This window comes from Salminus brasiliensis, chromosome 15 (assembly GCF_030463535.1).
Source record: "Salminus brasiliensis chromosome 15, fSalBra1.hap2, whole genome shotgun sequence".
Classification (NCBI taxonomy): domain Eukaryota; kingdom Metazoa; phylum Chordata; class Actinopteri; order Characiformes; family Bryconidae; genus Salminus; species Salminus brasiliensis.
The window spans coordinates 34,277,568-34,303,361 of record NC_132892.1 but is presented as its reverse complement, the minus strand read 5'-3'; the positions used below and the strand labels follow the sequence as shown (position 1 = coordinate 34,303,361).

The 25,794-nt window shown below is 40.5% G+C and overlaps 2 protein-coding genes across 3 annotated transcripts in view; both read left to right on the top strand.

The window, feature by feature from the left end:
- LOC140535675 (adhesion G protein-coupled receptor E5-like) overlaps positions 1-1,562 on the top strand; it is a 30,207-nt gene extending 28,645 nt beyond the window's left edge. For both annotated transcript variants that reach the window (XM_072657108.1, XM_072657107.1), the window contains one exon: positions 20-1,562. In XM_072657108.1, coding sequence (XP_072513209.1) covers positions 20-64 — 45 coding nt within the window. In that variant the 3' untranslated portion in view covers positions 65-1,562. The remainder of the gene's footprint in view (positions 1-19) is intronic.
- A 6,198-nt stretch (positions 1,563-7,760) lies between these two features.
- On the top strand, positions 7,761-25,617 carry LOC140535677 (long-chain fatty acid transport protein 1-like). The gene is made up of 13 exons (XM_072657114.1): positions 7,761-7,822; positions 8,961-9,134; positions 9,291-9,685; positions 10,144-10,311; positions 17,069-17,138; positions 17,259-17,350; positions 18,807-18,916; positions 19,041-19,250; positions 20,168-20,294; positions 20,581-20,718; positions 21,966-22,130; positions 22,370-22,516; positions 23,988-25,617. The coding sequence occupies exons 2-13, from the start codon at positions 8,962-8,964 to the stop codon at positions 24,143-24,145; spliced, it is 1,953 nt and encodes a 650-aa protein (XP_072513215.1). The 5' UTR covers positions 7,761-7,822; position 8,961; the 3' UTR covers positions 24,146-25,617.
- The last annotated feature ends 177 nt before the right edge of the window (positions 25,618-25,794 follow it).

Below are 25,794 nucleotides of genomic sequence, written 5' to 3'. Positions count from 1 at the left end.
TGATGTTTCACCTTTTCAGAGACCTCTCAAGAGTGCCCCAAGTACAGGAGAGTCACAGATATGAAGATCTCACCAAATGCTGAGCTTTGCAAGTGCTACATTTCAAGCTGTGTTTCTTTTTCCTGAAACAAGAGGACTCAACAGCTAAAGACTTCTTCTTGCCTGTATTTACAGCAGCCTATAAGGTCTCTGGCACGTCTTCCGTTCGGCCAATAGCGACAGACCTATGGAATACAGCGGCTTCATACGACAACTGTGCTTTTTCCTAGTGAGTTTGTCATTAGCTTACTAGATCTAGATGTAGGAGGAGACCTAAAGGGCCCAATCGTGGAACAAACTTCTGTTTAATTTAAAGAGTCTGATGTACTATTAAAACACTGTTAGGGTCTCCAAACGTACCGTCCGACCACTGTCTTAGCGAATAATGGGCAGAGCTTCATCCTCTCAGAGCCAGTCAGAGAGGTTTTATGGTCGCTGACTCAAAAGGGCAGCTTACACTTGTTTCCAAAGGCCTTGTTTTCCATTCAGAATTTTTGGAATTATATAAAAACAGCCATAACCATTTTTAGCTTAATGGTTTACTGTAATATTAGTGTAGAGCGATGATGAGGAGGAGGATGATAACAACAGATTAGCTATTCCTGTCAGTGACTTTATTCTTCTGAGCTGATGTATTGCAGTTATTGTACAGCAGTAATTGCATTGCTAATACAATTATACTAATTCTGATGTGTAAACAGGATGTTAACGGTACTTTTGACACAACAAACAGAACAGAAACATAACCAGAGACAAGCTTTTAAGTGCTTAAAGAAATTGACAAATTTATTTATTGTAAAACACATATTGTTTCAATATTGCAAATGTGAGCAAATCTACCATATTTTCTAGGTTGAAAAATCTATCTACACTTTAACTGTGTTACTTTGCTAGCTATCTATTAAAGACGTTACCGATTTCTGTACAATGACTCGAGCACCTGCCTTTCTACTTTATATGCAATTGTGAAGGTTTATTATACATGTGCATTTTATATAAATGTGCATTTTACATTTGATATAATGTAATACCTCTTTTAAGGTTTTGTTATGTGAAGTGGTCAGTGTCGGAGGACACTGCTCACAAATTTCAAAGGGAGGGGAAATCCACATGAGCACAATTCAGTTCAGCTCTTCCTCATTACATGCTAAATAGTCTTTTTATGTGTTTCAATATTGCTGTCTAATTGAATTTTTGTTTCTTTAACTGTTGTTATTTTAATGAAATTGATTTTTATTTTTATCAGAGCACTTTCATTCTCATTGTCTTAGTGTAAGAAATGTTAGTTTCAACTGAAAATGTTATTCATTCTATATTTACAGTTTTTTATTTTTTAAGACTTTCTATATCACTGGGGAGAATTTTATGCAGGAATTTTTGTAATTGATTTTTAGCTTTTTGCATTTTTTTTTATCATAGAAATGCTTATTGTCTTAACGTTGCACTCCCAATGAAGCTCAGGGTCAGACCCTGAATAGGTACTGTTGTCTTTTCCAGGCTTAATTAAAATTAAAATTAGAAAACCTGTTATTGTTGTTTTTAATGGGGATAAAGATGAAAACATAAGAAAACTCAAGATCTACTTTTCACATCTGAAAACACCTGCCACATGTGCTTAGAGGTTTCACATTCACATCCTTCACAAGTCACAAATCACACCATACACAGAGAAATGTTTAGTTTGTGGTTAATTTTAGTGGCAGATAAACATAAATATTAACATACAATATAGCACAAAAGACAAAAATACACATTCAAATATGTAAAGTTATATAAAATACAAGAATTCAAGGATACACACAGCAGACTTGCCAGTATTAAATCATCACTGTTAGCTTTAATGTCATTAATGTTAATTTTATAACAGTGTTGATTTAACACTGGCAAATTTGCCGTGCATATTCTTGAATTCTTGTATGGCTGACACAATAACCTTGCATTTAAATTTTTGCCATTTTCACTTTCTCCTTAATGTGAATCTGGCAGTTTGGTGATGAATGGACAAATAGAAATGCTCCAAAATGACTCTGAATACAGTCTTTTTACATTGACTTCCATTAAAAGTTAAGAAGGTTTTCTTCTCAGGTAAAGCTGCCATTTTGGAGATTTGTGTTTTTCACATAATTTGTCATTTAATTTATTTTAATTTAATACAATACTTCCAACAAAAATAAAACTTAATATTTATTTCATTTTTGTACTAAATGTTTTTTTGTGAAAATAAGTGAAAAACAAACATTCATGAAACAATCAGAATTAAGCACTTGAAACAATTACTTTTTACATTACATGAGATGTACATGCATTTATACAGATATGGGGTTTCGTTTGAGAGTGATGATCATTATTGTCACACAAAAACCTCATATTGCTTATAACTTTAGATGAAAGTCAATGTAAAAAGATTGTATTATGAGTTATTTTGGAGCATTTCTATTGGTCCATTCATCATGAAATTTTATTATATAAAAAACAAAAAAACATTTAAAAAAACATCCAGATTCCAGAGAAAAGTGAAAGTAGAGAGATTGCATGACAGCAACAATATATATGTATAATCTTTTTCTAAACATATAAACACACAGTATACAAACATCATAACAACAACCTAAAATAAATATTTTTATATTAAAACTACAGTGATATTTTTCTTGATTTGAAATTTAATTAAGGTTGGATCGTTATTTTTAATTTCTTAGCTTCAGGGAAGCTTGTTTCTCACTTTAATATATGTTCACACTTTGTCACTGTTTTACATATTAAACTCAGATCTGGATAAATAAACCCCAAACGGAACTGGATAACTATTATATACTAATAAATAATCATCCATTGATCATATACATTATAAAAAGCAGTGGGTCCATGGGTTCTGGAAGTAGGAGTTGAGTGTTGATCAGGAGAGGGAGGGGTGTGTTATTGTTTATGGCTGATGCAGTCAACCGCATATCTTCCTATTGGTGTTTGGGTTAAGTGCCTTACCCATGAGCACAACCAGTAGTGCTGAGTCATTGCCAGGTTATACTGGCTCACCTGGCTCTATTATCACTAGGCTACTGGCCACCACACCACTTGAGCAAAACTGCATGTGCTATGTTGCCCATCCATAAATAACCTTGTAGGACCATCTTGCTACAACAGCTGCTCAGCTGGCCAGTTTTCATCAGGAACAGTGACTAAAGTGACGGGGTGGTTTGATGAGTATGGAAATGCAGTTCCAGAGATTATAGACTGATGTTTTTCCTTTCATTTATCTCTGGTCTATATTTGTTAAAGTTAAAGTATGTCACAGTGATATGAGACACAACCAGGGGGTGCCAAGTCATTCCCAGGAGCTGCTGGCTCACCTCTGTTACCACTAGGCTAGCAGCCACTGTTTAAATCTGCTGCTGTGAATGTGTGCTATTTTGTCTGTCTATGAATTACAATTTTAGATTTGGAACTGATAACATATATCAGAATTACCCCCCCCCCCACACACACACCTCCCCACACCTCCCCACCTCCATTGCTACACCTCCACTGGCCAGGGTTTCAACAGAAACAGTGACTAAAGTCACAAGGTGGTTAGAAGTGACTAAATGATTTGAAAAGTCTGAATCCTGTCCACAAGGTTGTTGTTTCAATACCCAGGTTCACTAAACTGCCACTTTTGGGTTCTTAAACAATCACACACTGATGGATTATTTAGAAAGTATGGTGTTCGATCTTACCAAATGTTGTAGGGCAGTGGTGGTTCAGTAGTGAAAGGGTTGTGGGTTTGATGCCCAGGTTTGATAAACTGCCATTACTGAGCTCATGAACATTCCTTCTAGGCCTGCCTTGCTAATTACATTATCGACTTATCATATGATAAATGGACGTGTCCACGATAAGTTTAGCAGACGCTGATAATAGCCAATTGGTTTTCACGCGAGTTTGTTTAAATTAGAAAAAAACGCAGCAAGATCTCTGCAAGGCGCACGGTGCTGCTCTTTCAACGGCTCCCTATCTAAGGCGAAGACATATCTGGGCCAGACAGCGACATCTATCGGTTAGGAAACGCGTGCGTTGCACACAGAGGAGGCAGACGCAGGTGGAGGCGTGTTGGCTGGCGAACATATTCGAGGCTAATAGGAATTTGCAAAAAAAAGTTACACAGATCCAGAAAGAAAGTTTGGAGAAGTAATTCAAGATGGATTTGGTTTCAAAGCCACATTGCACTGTGTGAACACTTTGGCTTTGGAGCATGGAGGATGCAGAGGTATTAGATGATGTCAAACATCAGCTTCTGCAAGAGCTACTTAACATGAAAGAAGAAGAAAGAAGTGAAGAAAGTGCCAGTGCTGAAAACGATGACGATGGATCTGAACCTGCAGCACCCAAGAAGAAAAGGCTAAGTGACCTTCTTCAGAAAAGAAGATATAAACTCACAAGTCTTCAGGGCCAGGCTGTGTCAGTGCCAAAAAGAGTTCAGGCTGAAGCAGAGCTAACCAAGTTCATCCAGGAAGAAGTCTTGGATACATCATCTGATCCCTTGATGTGGTGGAAGATTTCCTCTGATAGCGAAGTTGGCATAAAAATATATGTGCATTTGCGCAACAAGCACCAGCTCAGAGAGAATGTTTAGCACAGCTGGAAATATTGTTACCCCAGAGAAATCCTGTCTCAAGCCAAGCAGGGTAAACATGTTGGTGTTCCTTGCTCGGAACTTATCCGATAATTAAAATACACCTGTAGGAAGAGATCTGGCTTATTATTCAGAAGAGTTTATGGTATTTTTAAGAGTGTGGTATTTTATTTGTTTTATTTATTTAAGATATTTAAATATTTTATATTGGAATGTTTGGAGTTCAACGTTTGAATGTTCTTATTCTTAATTAAATATTTATTTCATGTTAAAATTGTGTTATTGTATTGCTTTTATATTATTGTTCTGACACAAGGCACAAAACAACACTATTGTGTAACACTGTGTAATGCTGCATAATCATTAGTCATTAGTGTGAAAAAACTGTAATGTTTTTCTGAATTGATTAGCATATTTGTTTCTGTATATTTCAGCTCATTAGAAAATGTGTTCTTTAGTGGGTGCTCAAAACTGAAGTTGTACTGTCTTTAAAATGACAATATTATCATTTATCGCGATAATTTAGGAGACAATTAATCGTCCAGAAAATGTTGTTATCGTGACAGGCCTAATTCTTTCCACCTGAAGGATTAGATTTTGGAAGTATGGCATTACAAACCGTAAATTCAGGTAGGGCAGTGGTTAGTGGCTGGGTTATTGTTCACAGGGTTGTCGGTTTAAAACCCAGGTTAGCTAAACCGTCATATTTGAGTATAAGGAATATTTGTACTTTTTTACAGTACATCTGAAAGTGTGTGCCTCTATACTTTTACTTGAGTAAAAAAAATGGTATTTATAACTGAAATATTTGTGCTTTTACTGAAGTATGGGACTTACTTATGTGTACTTCTTCCAGCTCTGTCAGTGGGTTGTTGGTTTAATACCTATGTTTGCTAAACCGCCACTGTTGGGACTTGAGCAAACACCAATTGAGGAAATATTATTTGGAGGCATGGCATTCCATCTGCCCAGATCATGTAGAGCAGTGTTGGTTTAATGGTTAGAATGCTGGGTTGCTGTTCAGAGGGTTGTTGGTTTTAATACCTACTAAACTGCTTCACCAACTAAGAGAATCTCTTTTGGAAGTAGGGCAGTGGAGGCTCTCATGTTAGAATGCTGACTTTTATTCAGAAGTTTGTGGGTTTGATACTCAGCTTTAATAAACTGCCACTCTCTGACCATTGAGTACACACCAACTGAGAGAGCTGATTTTAGAAATATGGCATTCTATCTCTCCAAATTATGTAGGGCAGTGATTGTTCTGTGGTTAGAGCATTGGAATGGTTTTCACAAGGTTGTGGATTCAATCCCCCAAATTTATTACACTGCCAATGCAGGACCCTTCAACAAACACCAACTGAAGGATTATCTTTTGAAAGTATGGCATTCCATCTCCTCAAATCAGTGGTTTAAATGCCGGGTTGCAGTTCAGAGGGTTGTAGGTTTGATGCCAAGCCTAACCACTACTGTTGGCAACTGAGAATATATCTTTAAAAAAAACAATATTCAACTTTATGTAGGGTAATTGTTGTTCAATGGTTATTGCATTTGGTTGTTGAACACAAGGTTGTGGGTTCAAGTCATAATTTAAGTTTAGCCATAATTGCTAAACTTGCCACTGCTGGACGCTTCAGCAAACACCAACTGAAGCAATGTCTTTTGGTATGGTATTTTTAAGTATGGCATTCCAATATAAGAAGGGTAGTGTTGAGAGTGCTAGGTTATTTTTCATAGGGTTGTGGGTTTGATACCCAGGTTTGCAAAAATGCTACCATTGGGCCCTTAAGTGAACATATACTGCTCAGATAGTTATATAGCATAACATTTTTTCTTTCAACCATATGTCTTTCAACCATATGTCTGCAAACATGAGTGTATTGAGTGTGTGTGTGTTGTTTGAGCATGTCAGGGAGATATGAGCTGTTTGTCTGCAGGCTATAATTAGATTGGGGCACAAAATACAGCTAAATAACTGAAAATGTGTTATTAATTATGTTTATTAATAATGGTTCTCAGTTTAAATATAATTGTTGGGCATGAGCTCAACAATAATTACAATATTTTGTGTTCTTAATTATAACAAAGACTTATTTTAAAACCCATTTAAGTCAAGTCTTTTCATCTTTGCTGGTCTTTGTTGTGATTTTTAATGAATTAATAAATTATATACAGATTATAGAAATATTATTCTTTCCTTTATTTATATATATTATTAAGCTAAAATATCTAGGGGCTAGGGGCTCTCCCCCTGTATGCATAAAATGTGCACATTCTGTAATGCTTGTCTTGCATCACAGAAAAACTCTATATCTCCATTATTACCATTTTTCACTTTGTCTCCATAGTGTGACTTTGTCAGAATAAATGAACCAACAGAAATGCAAAATCCAAAATGAATAAAATTATTTTACATTGACTTCCATTGAACGTTGAGAAAGGTTTGGACAAAAGTATTGGGACAGCTGCTGAATGCAAGAGTATTAAAACCTGCTTTTGTTGGAGTAACTGTCTCTACTGTTCAGAGAAGAAGACTTTTACTAGATTCTGGATTCAGCAACAAGATCGTTAGTAAGGCAAGGATGTTGGATGATAATCGCCACCCCACCTCATCCCAAAAGTACTGGATGGAGCTCCACCACCATCATTCCTGAGAACACAGCTCTTCCACGGCTCCACAGCTCCTCAATGCTGGGGGGCTTTATACCCCTCTAGCCCACGCCTGGCATTATTAGGCAGCATCTTCTTCTCTACAGGGACGAGACAAGCTGTGTGTGTGCATTTGAATGCATTCATTAGAAAGGGTGTCCACAAACATTTGGACATGTAGTGTATATAACAGATCATATGTAGTATTGCTGCAGTGAGAGCTGCTCAGGGGTGGCCTTGTTATTCCAGTCTGCTGTGGGAGTGACTGAGCGTGGAGCAGATCATCTAACCAGTCTGAACACGCAGAGCTGAAGTAAGAAGGCTCAGCTTCAGTGAAGCTCGGTTTGGAACAATAGGAGGAGTCATAAGTGAGGGGGAGTGGCTTGGATTTGGATGGTGGGCGTGGTTTTCTCTGCACCAATCAGAGTGTGTGTGGATGGGAGTAAGTTTGGGAAAGTCTTGTGTATGACTCTACAGCTGCTTTTGGAAGTGAAGGGGGAGAGGAACAGCAGAGAGACGAGGAGGAAGGTGAGTGTGTGTGTGTGTGTGTGTGTCAGTGTGTGTGTATGTATGTGAGTGTGTGTGTGTGTGTGAGTGTTGTGCTAATGTAAACATGCTAATGGGTGTTTTAGCTGTGCAAGAGCAGTAAGATTTAGAAATAATAATAATAATGACAGTCACTGTATTTACTCTTCCTTACCCATATCCTCCTCTCTTCTCCTCTCTTCTCTTCTCCTCTCTTCTCCTCTCTTCTCTTCTCCTCTCTCCTCTCTTCTCTCTTCTCTTCTCTTCTCTTCTCTTCTCCTCTCTTCTCTTCTCTTCTCCTCTCTTCTCTTCTCTTCTCTTCTCTTCTCTTCTCTTCTCCTCTCATCTCTTCTCTTCTCCTCTCTTCTCTCTTCTCCTCTTCTCTCTCTTCTCTTCTCTCTTCTCTTCTCCTCTCTTCACTTCTCTTCTCTTCTCTTCTCTTCTCTTCTCTTCTCCTCTTTTATCTTCTCATCTCTTCTCTTCTCTTCTCCTCTCCTCTCCTCTTCTTCACTTCTCTTCTCTTCTCTTCTCCTCTCTTTTCTTCTCTTCTCTTCTCCTCTTCTTCTCTTCTCTTCTCTTCTCTTCTCCTCTTCTTCTCTTCTCTTCTCTTCTCTTCTCTTCTCCTCTTCTTCTCTTCTCTTCTCTTCTCTTCTCCTCTCTTCTCCTCTCCTCTCTTCTCTTCTCCTCTCTTCTCTCTTCTCCTCTTCTCTCTCTTCTCTTCTCTCTTCTCTTCTCCTCTCTTCACTTCTCTTCTCTTCTCTTCTCTTCTCCTCTTTTATCTTCTCATCTCTTCTCTTCTCCTCTCCTCTCCTCTTCTTCACTTCTCTTCTCTTCTCCTCTCTTTTCTTCTCTTCTCTTCTCCTCTTCTTCTCTTCTCTTCTCTTCTCCTCTTCTTCTCTTCTCTTCTCTTCTCTTCTCTTCTCCTCTTCTTCTCTTCTCTTCTCTTCTCTTCTCTTCTCCTCTCTTCTCCTCTCCTCTCTTCTCTTCTCCTCTCTTCTCTTCTCTTCTCTTCTCCTCTCTTCTCCTCTCCTCTCTTCTCTTCTCTTCTCCTCTCTTCTCTTCTCTTTTATTCTCTTCTCCTCTCCTCTCCTCTCCTCTCCTCATGTCTCTTTATTTCTCATATCCTCTCTTTGTGCTGTAGGATGGATGGAGCAGTGAGTGTACGTGGGCCGTTATCAGTGGTCTCGGTTGGTGTTGCGAGGTATCTGGGTGCGTGCTGGAAATGGAGTTTTGCGGTTGGGTTTGGAGTGTATTTGTGTTCAGGAGGCTGGAGCTTTATATACACTGTAGCTCGCACCATCAGGAGAGACATCAGGTAAAGCTCATCATATCCTCCTCTCTCTCTCTCTCTCTCTCTCTCTCTATTTTCCTCTCACTCACTATTTCAGTCTATTCTCTGTCTGTTTCTGTGGAGGTATTCTCATTCCTCTCCTTATCTTGTTCTTCCCTGACATCTTCCAAACCCCTCCAGTGGTCTGTGGGTTCTGATACGTGTGAAGCACATCGTTCGCCGTTACCTTCGTGACAGGAGCACAATCCCGTCCATCTTTGCTGAGAGGGTAGCTCTGCACCCCGATAAACCTGCACTGGTGGAGGAGGCCACGGGGGAAGTGTGGAGCTTCTCTGAGCTGGACAAACGTTCAGATGCGGTGGCCAGATGGGCGCTGGAGCAGGGCTGGAAGTCTGGGGACGTTGTGGCCGTGTTTATGGAGGGTCGGCCGCTGATGGTGGCCATGTGGCTTGGACTGGCCAAAGTTGGCGTGGAGGCGGCACTCATTAACTTTAATGTGCGCAAGGATTCGCTCCTCCACTGCCTGGAGGTGTCTGAGGCACAGGGAATAGTGTTCGGGGCGGAACTAGTGGATGGTGAGTAGAGCTTGATTAAGTGTTGCCAGAACCAAGAACCAATGCCGGTATCTAGAGATGTTTGTCTAGTCTATGTAGAGAAGTTCTGCCAATAGAATAGGACTCTCTGGAGCAGAGATACCAGGCGTGGGCTAGAGGGGTATAAAGCCCCCCAGCATTGAGAAGAACTGTGTTCACTGGAATGATAGTGGTGCTCCTCCAGTACTGTACTGGTGATCATCATCCAACATCCTGACCCCACTAACGCTCTTGTCACTGAAAACAATCAAATCCTCACAGCAATGCTCCTGCAAAATCTAGTAGAACGTCTTCTTCCCTGGACAGTAGAGACAGTTACTCCAACAAAAGCAGGAGAAGCTCTTCTGAATAATCAATGAATAAGTAGGTGTCCCAATATTTTTGTACATATCGTTTAGCTTATTTAGCATGACTCTCTCTCTCTCTCTCTCTTTCTGTAGCGGTGTTGGAGATCAGTGGCTCTCTGTCTGGCCATATGAAGCTCTTCTGGACAGGTCCATTGCCTGCTGGACGCTTGCCTCCCGATCTTCCGGTCCATGATCTGGACCTTCAGCTGGCAAACACTCCCCAAACCCCACCACCGGTCAAACACAACAAAGGCTTCAATGGTGAGCACAGCATTTTTTTGGAGCAGTGCCATAAAAGAACCACTATTGGGTTTAAAGGAACCATTCCTTAAAAAATAGATTTGAGAAGAACCTTTTTCTGAAGATGTAAGGAACAGGTTCTTCACACTCACACACCTCTTTTAAAAAACCAATAGTTCTTTGTGGTTGTTCTATGACAGAGGTCACTAACAGGTGGACCGCAGTCCGGGCAGTCCAGGCACTTTCCTGTCTGGGCCTGGACCTATAACCGCTTTGCGGTACAGGTTTTGCGGCCCAGGAAACTCACAGACCATCGCAGGCATTGTAAATATCATGTGATGCTACTCATCCAATCAGAATCTGTACATTATGATGAGCGCTACAGTTAGAGTGAGTGACTCTCTAAGTAGATGAGACAGCGGTCGGAGGAAGGTTCATTCACATGGCGGCTTTAAAAAGAGAAAAGTGGACTCTTCCCTCGGCCAGTTCTGAACCAGTATGGCTCAGATGTTCCCAGACTGTGGCGATTAATAACAGCAGCAATGTTGAGTGGCACAACGAGCCGATGTATTTTTAAGAGCTTTTTAAAAAGTTTAAGATGAGTTTGTGGAGTTTAGGGTGAATTTAGGATGAATTGTGAAGTTTGGGATGAGTTTAGGATGAGTTGGGGAGTTTGGGATGAGTTTAGGATGGGTTGTGAAGTTTGGGATGAGTTTAGGATGAGTTGGGGAGTTTGGGATGAGTTTAGGATGGGTTGTGAAGTTTGGGATGAGTTTAGGATGAGTTGGGGAGTTTGGGATGAGTTTAGGATGAGTTGTGAAGTTTGGGATGAGTTTAGGATGAGTTGTGGAGTTTGGGATGAGTTTAGGATGGGTTGTGAAGTTTGGGATGAGATTGAGAGGAATTGTGGAGTTTGGGATGAGTCAATGGATTTTGTGATGAGCTGTGGAGTTTTATAGTTTATCTTACTACATAAACCCAAAATCTGTTCCCAAAATTTGAGGGCCAGCAAGTATTTAAATCTCAAAACCACAGCTACAGTGAATGTGTGTGTGTGTGTCTGTGTGTGTGTGTAAACATCAGACTACATAACTGCAATGTTTTTCACTGGAACAGATCAGTGTCTCCACATGTCCTTCCACATTTTTCAGGTGTTGCAAATAAAATAGACCCACCCATGTCTCTCTCTCTCTCTCTCTCTCTCTCTCTCTCATTCTTCTGCTATGCTGTGTTTAGGTTTCTATAGGGGAAAAAACAGCAGGAGCACATCCTACTGAATAAACAACCCCCTGTACTTCAGTTACAGCCAATGAAAACACAGCTGCAGAGAGAAAGAGAGACATTTATGGATACACAGGACTGTGTAAAAATTTTAGTCCCCTGGCTAAATTATAATGTAAATCTGCTGATCTGCTCAGTAAATCACTGATATCAGAATAATCACTAATAATAATAACTGGGGCAGTGGTGGCTCAGCGGTTAGAGCGCCGGGATATTGATAACAGGGTTGTGGGTTCAATTCCCGGGCTCGGCAAGCTGCCATTGTTGGGCCCTTGAGCAAGGCCCTTTACCCTCTCTGCTCCCCGGGCGCTGGAGTTGGCTGCCCACCGCTCTGGTGTACACTGTACAGTGACAAATACGTGCACCTTTACCTTTAACACTCCTACAGAAAGTGGTGGAGGTTCTCCATCACTGTGTTCATCATTAGAACATCTCCAAAGTTCTCCTCATGGAGTCTAGTATTATTTAGAGTTCTCCTCAGATCAACACCTGGTTTGGTGGTAAATCAGGGCTTAATGATGGTAAATCAGGTGAGCTGCTGCTGCTGATGATGATGATGATGATGATGATTGAGTTGAACACATCCTCCACGCTGTGCTGGCTGGACTGGAGGAACTGAGCTCTGTTCTTCAGACTAGCTCACCGACAAGATCTCACTACTTTCTTTCTTCAGAATGAGAAGCTCTTGTTTCTCCTTTTAATGGATTTATGTTCAGCTGCATCTGGAGCTTCTGCTTCTGTCGGAGTAACTGTCTCTACTGTCCAGGGAAGAAGGCTTTCTACTAGATTCTGGAGGAGCATTGCTGTGAGGATTTGCTTGCATTAGTGAGTTTAGTGAAATTTAGTGATGTTGGATGGAGCTCCACCACCATCATTCCAGAGAACACAGTTCTTCCACTGCTCCACAGCTCCTCAATGCTGTACCCCTCTAGCCCACGCCTGGCATTATTAGGCAGCATGGAGCCAATAGGGTCATGATGTTGATCTGCTCTAGAGAGTCCTATTCTATTGACAGTACTTCTTCTCTACAGGGACTAGACAAGCTGTGTGTGCATTTGCACATCTGAATGCATTCATTAGAAGGGGTGTCCACAAACATTTGAGAGAGAGAGAGAGAGAGAGAGAGAGAATAAGTGAGAAGCAGAGAGGGAAAGCGAGACAGCGAGACAGCGAGAGAGTTGGGGGGGTCGAGTTTCTCTTGTGCTCTGTGGGTGAAAGTGGGGAAAAGGTTACATTCCTGCCAAGTGCAGAGTGGTAGTGAATGAAGAGAGAGAGAGAGAGAGAGAGAGGGAGAGAGAGAGAGAGAGAGAGAGAGAGAGAGAGAGAGATGAATACAAATGAGGTTAGTAAAGAAAGCAGAGTTCACTGCAGAACCCAGAAGAACCCAGAGGAACCCAGAGGAACCCAGAGGAACCGATTTCTCACAGTTTTCTGTTGAAACATGTCTAAGGAGTTTTCTTACAGAGAAAGCAGAGAGGCAGAGCGAGGGAGGGAGGGAAAGAAAGGAAAGGGACGAGGGACCAGGGACGAGGGACACAGTGACAGAGATAGAGAGAGAGAGAGAGAGAGAGAGAGAGAGAGAGAGGAGAACAGAAGCAGGACAGAACCAGGGAATGTTAATGAGGCTCTGAGGAGAGAAACTGGAGACCCAGACATAAGGAGGGAGAGATTTAAAGGGCCCACCTCAGGGAGAACTGAACTTGATATGCACTTGTCCAAATGTCCAAATGTTTGTGGACGCCCCTTTAAATGACAACTGCATTCAGCTACTTTGCACATGCACACTTACAGCTTGTCTAGTCCTTTTAGAGAAGAAGAAGTACTGCCAATAGAATAGGACTCTCTGCAGCAGATCAACAACATGACCCTATCAGCACCATGCTGCCTAATGCCAGGCGTGGGCTAGAGGGGTGTTATAAAGCCCCCCAGCATTGAGCTGTGTTCTTTGGTTAGATCTTGTTAAAGTTTCACTCTATTCGAACTAAGCAGCAAAAACAGTCTGATTTATATAGATTGGAATTTGTGATGTCACAAAATATCACATTTGCATATATTCGCCTATTAATATCAGATTATGTCAAACTTAGAGCTTAGGGCTAAGTGCATGAGCCCGGGGCTAGTGTTTTTCCTTGTTTTGTCTAGTTAGCTTGTAGCTAGTATTTGTCAGCTTGGGGTATATTTTAGCTTGTGGCTAGTGTGTTAGCTTGGGGCTAATATGTTAATTAGCTTTACACTTGTTTTTTAGCTATTTATTGGGGTTGAACAAAGTGAACAGAGTGTCAGGCTGGGGGCAACATATTAGCTTGTGGCTAATGTATTAACTCCAGCTTAAAATATCAGCTTGGGGTTAGTGTGTTAGCTTGTGGACACTGAGTTAACTTGTAGCTAGCATGGGAACTTGTGCTAACATATTAGCTTGTGGTCAGTGTTTTTAGGACTACCTAAGATGTTGGTTTGTTTTATGATGAAGTCATACTGTTGTTGTTTATATGAGTTGAACAGTGTTTCTGGTTTATGGCTAAAGTTCACAGGTTTGGGGCTAAATATTACTTTATGGCTAGGAAGTAACAAGGGGTAAATTCATTATCTTGGGGGCTAATTTATACGTTTAGAGTGTGTAACCCTGGAGCTAGTGCATTAGGTTGGATTAGGTTAGTGTGTTAATGGATGACTGGTGCATTAGCATGGGCTGCATTTTTACCTTGGGGCTAGTGTGTTAGCTTGGGGCTAGTGCATTAGGTTAGGGCTAAGGAACAACAGAAACAGCAGGTTGTCATTTGTTGAACATATTAATTAGCTTATTAATGAGCACTTCAGTGTGCATGACACATGGTACTCCAAGGTCGAGAACCACGGTTCTCAGAGATAAAAAACAAAACAAAAAAACGTGAATTCGGACTGTTATAAGCCGCACAAACAACATGCCGTGAAATTCAGGGTACGGGGCCTTTAAAATCATTCAGGGAGAGAGAGCTTTAAAAGGGTGAGCGAGAGAGAGCACGAGAGAGAGCGCTGATGTGTGAAAGGGTTGAATGGATGTTAGCTAATCCCCATCTGACCTTGTCAGCCCACTTATTCTGTGTGTGTATGTGTGTGTGTGTGTGTGTGTGTGTGTGTGTGAGTGTGAGAACTGTGCAGCAGTGAAGTATCTGCATGGGAAGTGGTTGAACCAAGTTTCACTACTAAACAAACAAACTGACTCTTTGAAATTAGTAGTAGTAAATTAAAGTAAATAATTAACATTTATATGAGTGTGTGTGTGCACATATATGTGAGTGTGTGTATGTGTGTGTGTGTGCGCGCATCATACATGTGTGTTTCTATTAAAGGCGTCATAATGCACATATATTGTATCTCATCACATTATAAAGCTTCATATTGTATTGTGGTTAACTCTTTACAGGGTGGCTAGGACATTAGCTTGGGGCTAGTGCATTAGCTTAGAACTAGTGTGGGTTTGGGCCTAGTGCACTATTTTGTGGCTATAGTCCACATGATTTGGGCTACATGTTACCTTGTGGCTGGGACATTAGCTTGGGGCTAGTGCTTTAGCTTAAGGCTGAAATTGTGGCTAGTGCCTTGATTGTTTGGCTAGACTGTTAGCTTTGAGATTTACATTTTATGTTGTGGCCAGTGTCTTACTTTTGGCTAGTTTGTTACCTTGTAGCTAGTGATTCATCTTGTCGCTAATGTGTTACTTTGTGGCTAGTGTGTCATCTTACTTTTGGCTAGTTTGTTACCATGTGGCTGGTGTGATTACCTTGTGACTAGTGCATGATCTTGAGGCTGGTACGTTAGCTTGTGTTGACTGCAACAACTGGTAGCTAGAGTGTCAGTCTGAGCTAACATGTTTGCTTGTGGGTAATTGTGTTAACTTGAGGTTAAAATATAAGCATGTGGCTAGTACATTACCTTCTGGCTAATGCATTAAAGTGTGGCTAGTGTTTTATTGTGGCCTAACTTATAAGCTAGTGGCTAGTGCATTAGCTTGGGACCAGTAGTGCTGGGGTGGAGGCCGCCGCGAAGGAGTATTATTAGGTATTATTAAGTATTATTATTATAGTCCACATGATTTGGGCTACATGTTACCTTATGGCTGGGACATTAGCTTGGGGCTAGTGCTTTAACTTAAGGCTGAAATTGTGGCTAGTGCATTGATTTGTGACTAGACTGTTAGCTTGAATGTTTTACTTTAAGATTAACATTTTATGTTGTGGCTAGTGCCTTACTTGGCCAGTGTCTTACTTGGCTAGTTTGTTACCTTGTAGCTAGTGTGTCATCTTGTTGCTAATGTGTTACTTTGTGGCTAGTATTACCTTCTGGTTAATGCATTAAAGCGTGGCTAGTGCATTAGCTTGGGACCAGTAGTGCTGGAGTGGAGGCCGCTGGGAAGAAGGCTTCCCGGGTAGGTTCTCCAGGGGAAGTGCACTATTTTGTGGCTATAGTCCACATGACTTGGGCCACATGTTACCTTGTGGCTGGGACATTAGCTTGGGGCTAGTGCTTTAGCTTAATGCTGAGATTATGGCTAGTGCCTTGATTGTTTGGCTAGACTGTTAGCTTTGAGATTAACATTTTATGGTGTGGCTAGTGTGCTGGAGTGGAGGCCGCTGGGAAGGAGGCTTCCCGGGTAGCTTCTCCAGGGGAAGCTCCTTGCAGAGCGTCTGGAGAGCGCGTTCCTCCATGGTCGCATGTTCCTCGAAGTAAACACAAAACTCACAAATAACAGTTAAAACACAGAATCTCTTACAAACTAAGAGACGCAACAAATTAGGAAAGTATTAGAAAGATAAGTAAGACCAAACTAATCTTAAAACATCTAAACAGGGAGCAACAACACGAGCTAACGCTAACAAACAACAAGCAAGTGACGGTGTGACCTGTCAGCCGGATGTGTGTCCTACCGAAAATCAGAAATGTTGATTTGCATTTCAGTTAAACATTAAGATATTTGGCTATATAAAAAAAAAAATTCCAAAAGCAGTTTGCTAAAGACTTCAGAGGTTAGCACAGCTGGTTTGACGATCCCTTTCCAGTGTTTTATGGTGGATTTTGGTGTTTATGTCCCAGGTTAGCATTGTTAGCATTGCTGTTCGGTGTGGCCATCTTGGATTTTGAACTCAGGGTTGGTGAGGCTGTCCCAACTTTCCGAGTAAGAAATCCGACTCGGAAAATCCAACGGTCCCGTTCAGCTGGAATTCATTTGAACTTTTTTTTGATAGCTTTTTTGTGCTAGCTTTGGGCTATTGTTACCTCATAGCTAATGACTTAGCTTGTAGCTAGTGTTAGCATGGTCTAAATTATTAGCTTGTGGCTCATCTGTAAACATGGGGCTAAAATCTCAGCTCATGCCTGAACACTTTCATCCACTTCTGATTTTTGCTTTATTAAGAAATGAATCATAAATCATAATCATAAATGTATTTGGTAGTGTGTACTTCTACGTGTGTGTGTGTGTGTGTGTGTGTGTGTGTGTGTGTGTGTGCTCTCCCTGCAGACAGGTTGTTCTACGTCTACACATCAGGCACCACAGGTTTACCCAAAGCTGCCATTGTAGTTCACAGCAGGTGAGTAACTGATCACTCTCAGTGCTAATAGACATTAATATCATAGGAGATTAAATACTTAATAATTACATCCTGTATTTAATTGTAATTAATCCCCATGTTCCTCTCCCTTGTGTTTAGGTACTACCGCATCGCTGCATTTGGGTACTACTCCTTTAAATTGCGCCCGGATGACATCATCTACACCTGCCTACCTCTATACCACACAGCAGGTGCGTATACACCTCACTGGCCACTTTATTAGAAACACCAACCTTGTGCTTCCACTCACTGGCCACTTTATTAGAAACACCACCTACCTTCTGATTCCACTCACTGGCCACTTTATTAGAAAAAAAAAACTACCCTCTGATTCCACTCACTGGCCACTTTATTAGAAACACCACCTACCTTCTGATTCCACTCACTGGCCACTTTATTAGAAAAAAAAAACTACCCTCTGATTCCACTCACTGGCCACTTTATTAGAAACACCACCTACCTTCTGATTCCACTCACTGGCCACTTTATTAGAAACACCACCTACCTTCTGATTCCACTCACTGGCTACTTTATTAGAAACACCACCTACCTTCTGATTCCACTCACTGGCCACTTTATTAGAAACACCACCTACCTTCTGATTCCACTAACTGGCCACTTTATTAGAAACACCACCTACCTTCTGATTCCACTCAGTGGACACTTAGAAACACTTAGGACAATTAGAAACACCTAGTTTGTGCTTCCACTAAATGGCCACTTTATTGGAAACACCTACCATGTACTTCCTTACTGGCCACTTTATCAGAAACACATACCTTTTGATTCCACTAACTGGACACTTTATTAGAAACACCTACCTTGTTCTTCCTCACTGGTCACTTTATTAGAAACACATACCTTGTGCTTCCACTACAAAAGGCGTGTTTCTGGTAAAGTGGCCGGTGAGTGCTGGAGTTATTAATGTGATTTTAAGTCACATGGGTCGTAACTATAGTTACAATGAGATGAAAACAGCCACATAAAAGAGCTGAATTAATGTAATCCTGATGTGAGTAGATTACACTGAGCTTCTCACGCAGAACGACCAGATTTGCCACTTTCCAGCCAATTGATCTACACCGATCAGCCATAACATTAAAACCACTGCCAGCTATAGTGAAGAACACTGATGATCTGGTTTCAGTGGCTCCATCTGTCCAGGGGGTGGAGCTACATATTAGGCAGCGAGTGAACGGTCAGTTCTTGAAAGTGATGAAGGTGTAGAAGGTGAAAAATGGACAAGCGTAAGAATCTGAGACACTTTGACAAGAACCAAACTATGAGGTTCTAGATAATGACTGGGTCAGAACATCTCCAGAACATCAGAAAGTGGTCAGTACCTACCAAAAGTTCTCCAAGGAAGGACAACCAGTGAATCGGCAGCAGGATCATGGGCACCGAAGGCTCGTTGATGCTCATGGAGGCCCTGCCCACCTCCCAACCTACAGGACTCCACTTGACTCAAAAACGAGGCCCCCTAGTGACAGGACTTGAGACTTGCTTGACTGAGTCCATGTGTAGATGGGTTGTGACCATCGTCCGGAGCTGTTTTTCAGGACATCTGAAACCCACTTAATCTTGGACCGTCATTTCTTAGCAGTCTTTGATCAGCCCATGAGTTTTGTTTTTGTCCTGGTCTGCTAGGTAACATCATGGGCGTGGGTCAGTGTCTGGTGCATGGCCTGACGGTGGTGATCAGAAGGAGGTTCTCCGCTAGTCGCTTCTGGGATGACTGCATCCGATACAAGTGCACAGTGAGTGTGTTTTATTGTGCAGCAGCATCTGGTGTAAGTTTTCATTTTTAATGAATTTTTTCATTAAAAGTTGTGTGTGTTTCTGTGTGTGTGTGTGTGTGTGTGTGTGTGTGTGTGTCTATAGGTGGTCCAGTACATTGGTGAGATCTGCCGATATCTGTTGTCCCAGCCAGTGCGCCCCTCTGAGGCGAGTCACAGCGTACGCGTTGCTTTTGGAAATGGGCTTCGGCCCAACGTGTGGGAGGCGTTCACTAATCGCTTCAGTGTAAAACAGATTGGAGAGTTTTACGGAGCGACGGAGTGCAACTGCAGCATCGCCAACCTGGATGGCAAAGTATGTGTGTTTGTTTAGTGTGTGTGTGTGTGTGTGTGTGTGTGTAGGTGGGTTTATTTATTGTTACCAGATCAGCTTTAGAAATGTAAATGGTCAGTTAAGGTCATGGGCATGCTCACTGCCTCTCAGAGCTGCTTTCTGACAACATTAGATACATTTTAAAACTTAATTAAAATTGCAGATAAAAGAGAAAGAAAGAATTTGAAAGATTTTAAGAATTATTGTAGAAATTTGAAAGTGCTTAAAATTTCTGTAAAATGTAGAAAGTAATAACAAAACATTTTTTACGACTAAGATGTAGATTGCCCTAAAATTTGGAAAGTAGTTAAATATTCATGCAAAATTTTAAAACTGATTAATAATTAGTAAGATTTTAAAATTGATTAAGTCATTGGAGAATTTTGCTATAATATTTAGGTGAATACAGAATACTGTAGGATTTAGAATGATTGAAAATTACTGTAAGATTTGGTGGTTAAGAATTGTAATATTTTAAAATTAAGTTGTTAAAAGAATTTAAGATTTTAAAAGTGATTCATGCATTTTAATAACAACTTGGAAGTGAACATAGATGATATGAGTGTGTAAAAGAATTGTAAGAATTAGTTCAAGTAGTTCAAATTTATGATAAAATTTAAAATTTGGTTTAGAGTGACTGTTTCGGATATGTATATATATATATATATATATATATATATATATATATAATTTATTTATTGGACGATTATAAAAGTGATTCTTATTTAAGAACTGTAAGTAAACATAGATTTTAGTACAATTTGAAAGGGAGTTTCAATGATTAGGGAATTTCCCTAAAACATTCTTCAGTTGATACAAAATTTGCCATAAGATAAATGAGCAAAATTTAAGTTTGATGTTTAGCCTCATTTTTAAGTTTTTTTTTTTTATTTGGCCAGATGGGGGCGTGTGGCTTTAACAGCATGATCCTGCCCAATGTTTACCCCATCAGACTGCTGCAGGTGGATGAAGAGAGCATGGAGCTCATCAGAGACCGTTCTGGCCTCTGTATCACCTGTAGACCAGGTGGGACAGACTGACACATTTACAGTTACTCTGTTACGTGTATCCAAAGTCCATAAGTATTTGGACAGTGATACTATTTGTGTAATTTTGTCTCACAGTTTGCAGCGTAACCGTGATGGTGCACTATTCTACTGTGCAGCAACACCTGTACAAATATGACCTTCATTAAAGGGAATGACCATGTTGCCCCATCTTCATCCTCTTTACATGAAGCACACACATATATTTATCTAATGACTGTATGTGTGTGTGTGTGTGTGTGTGTGTGTGTGTGTTCGTGTTCTAGGCGAACCAGGGGTACTGGTCGGACGAATCAACCAGCAGGACCCCCTGCGGAGGTTTGATGGCTACGTTAACCAAGAGGCTACGAATAAGAAGATTGTGCACAATGTGTTTCAGAAGGGTGACTCCGCCTACTTGTCAGGTGCCCACCACCATGTTTTCACTTTCACTTTCAGCCCCCCACTGTTCTTTACTTTTCTGTAGGTGTTTGTCTGAAGTTTCCTGCTATTTTTTAGTATTCACTGACATTTCCCACCACTAGCTAAGCCGGTCACATGGTAGCCTAACCTACCCTAAGCTTCGTCAGAGATTTTTAACAGTGAGCTTACACCAGCTCTGTTAAATGGAAGTGATAGGGCCAATGCTAGACTCCAGCACTTTCAGGCAGTATAGACCGCAAGTCTTTGGAGACGGGTGTGATTATGGACTGTTCCATTTGATTATGGATTCAGGAAGGGATATCTTTATCATTTCAATAAAATATTAAGTTCAGTTTATACCTAATGAAAGCAGTCCAATTCCTCAACAAGGTCTACATGAAGCCCTCATGTTATTAACCACTTAAATTCCTTAGAACCACCCTTTCCCCATCTTAGGAGCCAGGTTGCATTGTTTTGCATGTAGTTCCCTATTTGCAGTCCTTGGGGTGTAATACATTTTATGGAACATAAGGGGTACCTTTAACCTTTAACCCTGAGGTTAAATTCCAGTAAATAAGGCCTACTTATCTCTGATTTTGAAGTGGCTACATGACCCATTAGCTTACCCTGGCCACATAAGCTAAGGATGTGCAATATTCACCCTGTAAATGTCTGTATGCATCTAATACTATACAAAATGTAATGTTATGCTCAGTATACAGTAAGTCTGTTTGGAGTAAAGCTTTATTTCTGCACATACAGTGTACATGTACACATGATGCTTACATATTAGTAAAGCCAACTATCAATTTTGAGGTCAAATTCAATGGTAAATAAGTGATGTGTCCACAGAACCCATTAGTTTATCCGGACCACGTATGAGCCAAAGTATGTTCAATATTTACAGTAAATGTGTTCATGCATTCAGATGGGAAATATAACAGACCCCCCCCCCCAATGACTGAAATATATATTAACATTCTCTAAGCTAACCCAAAAGAAGTGGCCTGAAACCACTGGCGTAAATCTGTGGCTCTGCAGACAGATAAGGTGAAATGGTGCTAACTGTAGACCATCATCACACAGCCCTCCCCCCTGAGAAGGAGTTCAGTAGCCTCTAATAGAATTGCTTAAGTGTTTACTGTCACTATATGACCTACCGTTATCTAGAACATGGACTAATTTACATTAGCATTAGCAGTGATGCGTGTATGTTCAGAAATGTCTTGGTTAAATCTCTCTCTCTCAGGTGATTTAATGGTAATGGACAAACTGGGCTACATATATTTCCGAGATCGAAGTGGAGACACGTTCCGCTGGCGAGGTGAAAACGTGTCCACCACCGAAGTGGAAACAATTCTGAGTGGTTTGCTGAACCAGACTGATGTAGCAGTGTATGGAATTTCTGTACCAGGTCAGTTCCTGTTTTAGATCTGCCACAAGGTGGTGCTACACACACATGTTTGTCAGTTTGGAAAAGCTTTCCTTGTGAACTCAGTGCAGTTCTATGTTGTCCAGAACTACATAACACCAAACAACAGCAACTGGAAGGGATACATATCCCCATATCTCATCTGCATATGAACAGGTAGAGTTATTTTAAAGGATGCTCTCTCTCTCTCTGTTTCTCTCTCTCTCTTCCTTTTTTCTCAGGTGTGGAGGGGAAGGCAGGTATGGCTGCCATCGCAGACAGCACAGACAGTTTTGACTGTAAGACGTTCCTGCAGGAAATGCAGAAGTCCCTCCCCTCGTACGCCCGTCCCCTCTTCTTACGCCTTTCACCAAAGGTGGACACAACAGGTAAGAGACACTTCTGGTTCTTTCAGTTTTTCTTACTGTATTAAAAATAGTCCAGCCTAGTCATATTTAATAAATACCACATTAAAATAATACATACATATATACATACATTCATACATATATATATATATATATATATATATATATATATATATATATATATATGGCGACACTCTAGGTTTAATAGTCTGATTAGGTAAGTATCTCCAAACAGTCTAAACTGCTATTAATAAAGCCTTATCATATTCAGTACCACTAACAAATAATATGTTATAGATTAATTTATGCATATTAATGGCTATTAAACCTTTGAGATAAACAATAAACAGTTAGCACAAGTAAAATGGCCAACAGTGATCTGATCAGTAAAAGCAAGAACCTAAAAACACCATAGCAACCACCTAGAAACACCATAAAACTACTTAGTAATGTCATAGCAACCACCTGGGATACCATATCAAGCACTTGGCAATACTATAGCAATCACTGAGCAGAAAAACTCTAGCAGCCAATAAGCAACCTCTGGGATACCATAGCAGCCACCTAGCACCCATCAACAGCAAAGTGGCCACTTAGCAACCTTCTCAGATACCATTGCAAGCACCTAGCAACATGCAAGCAGTCACATTGCAACCATCTAGCAAAACGTTTGACCTTAGTGACCACATAGCAACAGCCGAACAATTCCCTGAAAGTGGGACCCACTTAAGCTGACATTTATCAGCATTTATTAATTTATTAACAACAGAGAGTCTCTTATTGTATAGTGTAAAGTTTACCAGCATTTATTAATGTGTTATTAACGCTAATAAGCACTTTGTAAGTCGCTCTGGATAAGAGCGTCTGCTAAATGCCATAAATGTAAATAAATAAACTGCAGAGAGGCTTTTATTGTAAAGTGTGAAATTTATCAGCATTTATTAATGTGTTATTAACAATAATAAACATCAGAGGTTCTTATTGTAATGTGAAATTTATCAGCGTTAGTTATTGAGCTCCAAACATGAAGATCAGCACTGCTGAAAATGTGAAGCTCAGCAATATCTCTCCGCTCGGGCGTTCAGAAAGTAGAACCAGTCGCCAGAGTGCCCGGGGTCAAATCCCTCCTTCTGCAGCTGTGTCTTCTGGATCTTCATGTGATCTTCATATGTTAATTAAGCTGATCAGATGATCATTAGTGAGTAATTAAAGCTCCTATTGGGGTTCAGCTGTAGTCTGATAGGTGAAGCTGACAGGTAGAACACTGACTGATGGAGAACCTACAGTACACTCAGGAACCAGCAACATCTAAGCTTTATCAGTATAGAGGAATGAGGGGCTCTGTTATTTATTAGAACTGTTGATGTGTTGTGACTTTATTAATAACCATTAATAAACACATTCTTATCCACAGTCATATATATGCTGTGCACTTAGATCATGAACATTCAACAAAAAAGATTACTCCTGACCTTCTGCTGTCCCCCACCAGGCACATTTAAGATCCAGAAGACACGGCTGCAGAAGGAGGGATTTGACCCCCGGCACTCTGGCGACCGGTTCTACTTTCTGAACGCCCGAGCGGGATGTTACGAGGCTCTGACCGAGGAACTGTATAACTCTATCGTAGAAGGCAAGGTGTCTTTATGAGAACAGAGAGTGGTCAGGTTCTAGGTACATTCTGAAATAACTGATCTACTGTATTTTAGACTCTCTGTGGTTGGAGAGTAGCCTGTGAAAAATAACGGCTAGTTTAGTTGTTTTAATTGTTTTAATTTCACAGATTAACAAAAGCTCTGTATTCCGTAACGGTGGTCCGTGAGGTTTGCTGCTAACAAATTACGGTGGTTGTGCATTCGAAAGCTAATCAAAAATTAATTTATTAATGTTTATTAAGTGGCATTTTTATAAACATTCAAAACTGTCAGTCTAGCTCAGGTTAGCCTTTGAAATAGATGTCTTACTCTAACAGGGAAGGCAACTGCTGACAGACTAAGGGTTTCTGGCACGATCGTCTAAAATGCATGTATTTGTGTATTCGTCAACACCAATTATGGTGAGAGATGAGTTTCAGGGATGGACTTTGCAAAAAAAAAAAAACTCAAATAAAAATATAAATAGAAGAAAAAACTGCTTGGAAAGCGAAAAACTAGACGACTGGCTCAACTTGTTCAAATTCCTCAAAACAAAAAAATTGCTCCTAATTGGCTTTTTTGGAGCGATGCACTATTAAACATAGAGATGCTTGTTCTTTACTTATAGAAGGGTTCTTTAAGCCATGCCATAGAAGAACCAGTTTTGGTTAAATAAAAAACTAAACAAAACACATGTATGTAATAGATACATTATATGGACAAAAGTATTGGGACACCTGCTCATTCATTAAAATTCTAAAATCGTTTAAACTCAATTAAGTTGAGTTGATTCTGCTTTTGTTGGAGTAACTGTGTCTACCAATAGGTTCATGCTTATCTTCTCCAGAGAGTCCTACTCTGAGCCTTTAAATTGGTTAGACCTTTAACACACATGGTCCTCAGTGAAACCAGAAATGTGGTTCTTCTATGATATGGCATTTAGTTGTAGTCAGAGAGAAGGGACCTACACTAAAGAACCCTTCAGTGGACAATGTTAGTCAATGAGATATTTGAAACACTCATGTTTCAATGTACAGGTGCTAAACCATCTCAGAACTGCCTAGAGCATCCAAGTCATGGACCATTTGGGCAGCTTTAATTGGCAGCTGCCAAACTGAGGGACTAAGGCTTATCCCATACATACAGACCACTGCTTTTTAAATGGTTTTGTGTTCTTTATAAGGATTGATATTTTGTACTGTGCATGAGACTGTGATCTAGATGTGTGAATTATGATGGTCTTGCTTCGTTTTCAGGTAACCGAATGCCTTACGATTGTTTGTAAAAGGCCTGATAGCACTGATCAGCATATCTGGTCTTGTTTGATAGAACTTTCACAGTGTTACATTCACCCTCACCACTGGAAACCATTTGTTCTAGTAGTCAAATGAATGTTATGAGAGATAGAAACTGACCAACTCTACTGTCTCTGAACCGTCCTATTCTTTAGTTTGTTCTGCTCGACAAATTAAAACTGCTGAACCTTTAGATCGTGTCCTGGCTTTATTTTCTGCTGCCTTGTTCTGGTCCTCCTGTACACAGTATAGAAACACTAGAGGAGTTCAGGGTATGGACTTCATGTTGCCCTTAAAACAGACTCAATAGATTCCATAAGATGTTGGAGGTGAGAGACTCCAGAGGTCCATGTTGACATGGTTGCATTAC

Bases quoted from the DNA above. Each gene is read 5' to 3' on its own strand.
- LOC140535677 (XM_072657114.1), top strand. From the start codon at position 8,962: ATGGATGGAGCAGTGAGTGTACGTGGGCCGTTATCAGTGGTCTCGGTT. The intron at 9,135-9,290 runs GTAAAGCTCATC...AAACCCCTCCAG, and splicing joins ACCATCAGGAGAGACATCAG to TGGTCTGTGGGTTCTGATAC. The intron at 20,719-21,965 runs GTGCCCACCACC...TCTCTCTCTCAG, and splicing joins TGACTCCGCCTACTTGTCAG to GTGATTTAATGGTAATGGAC.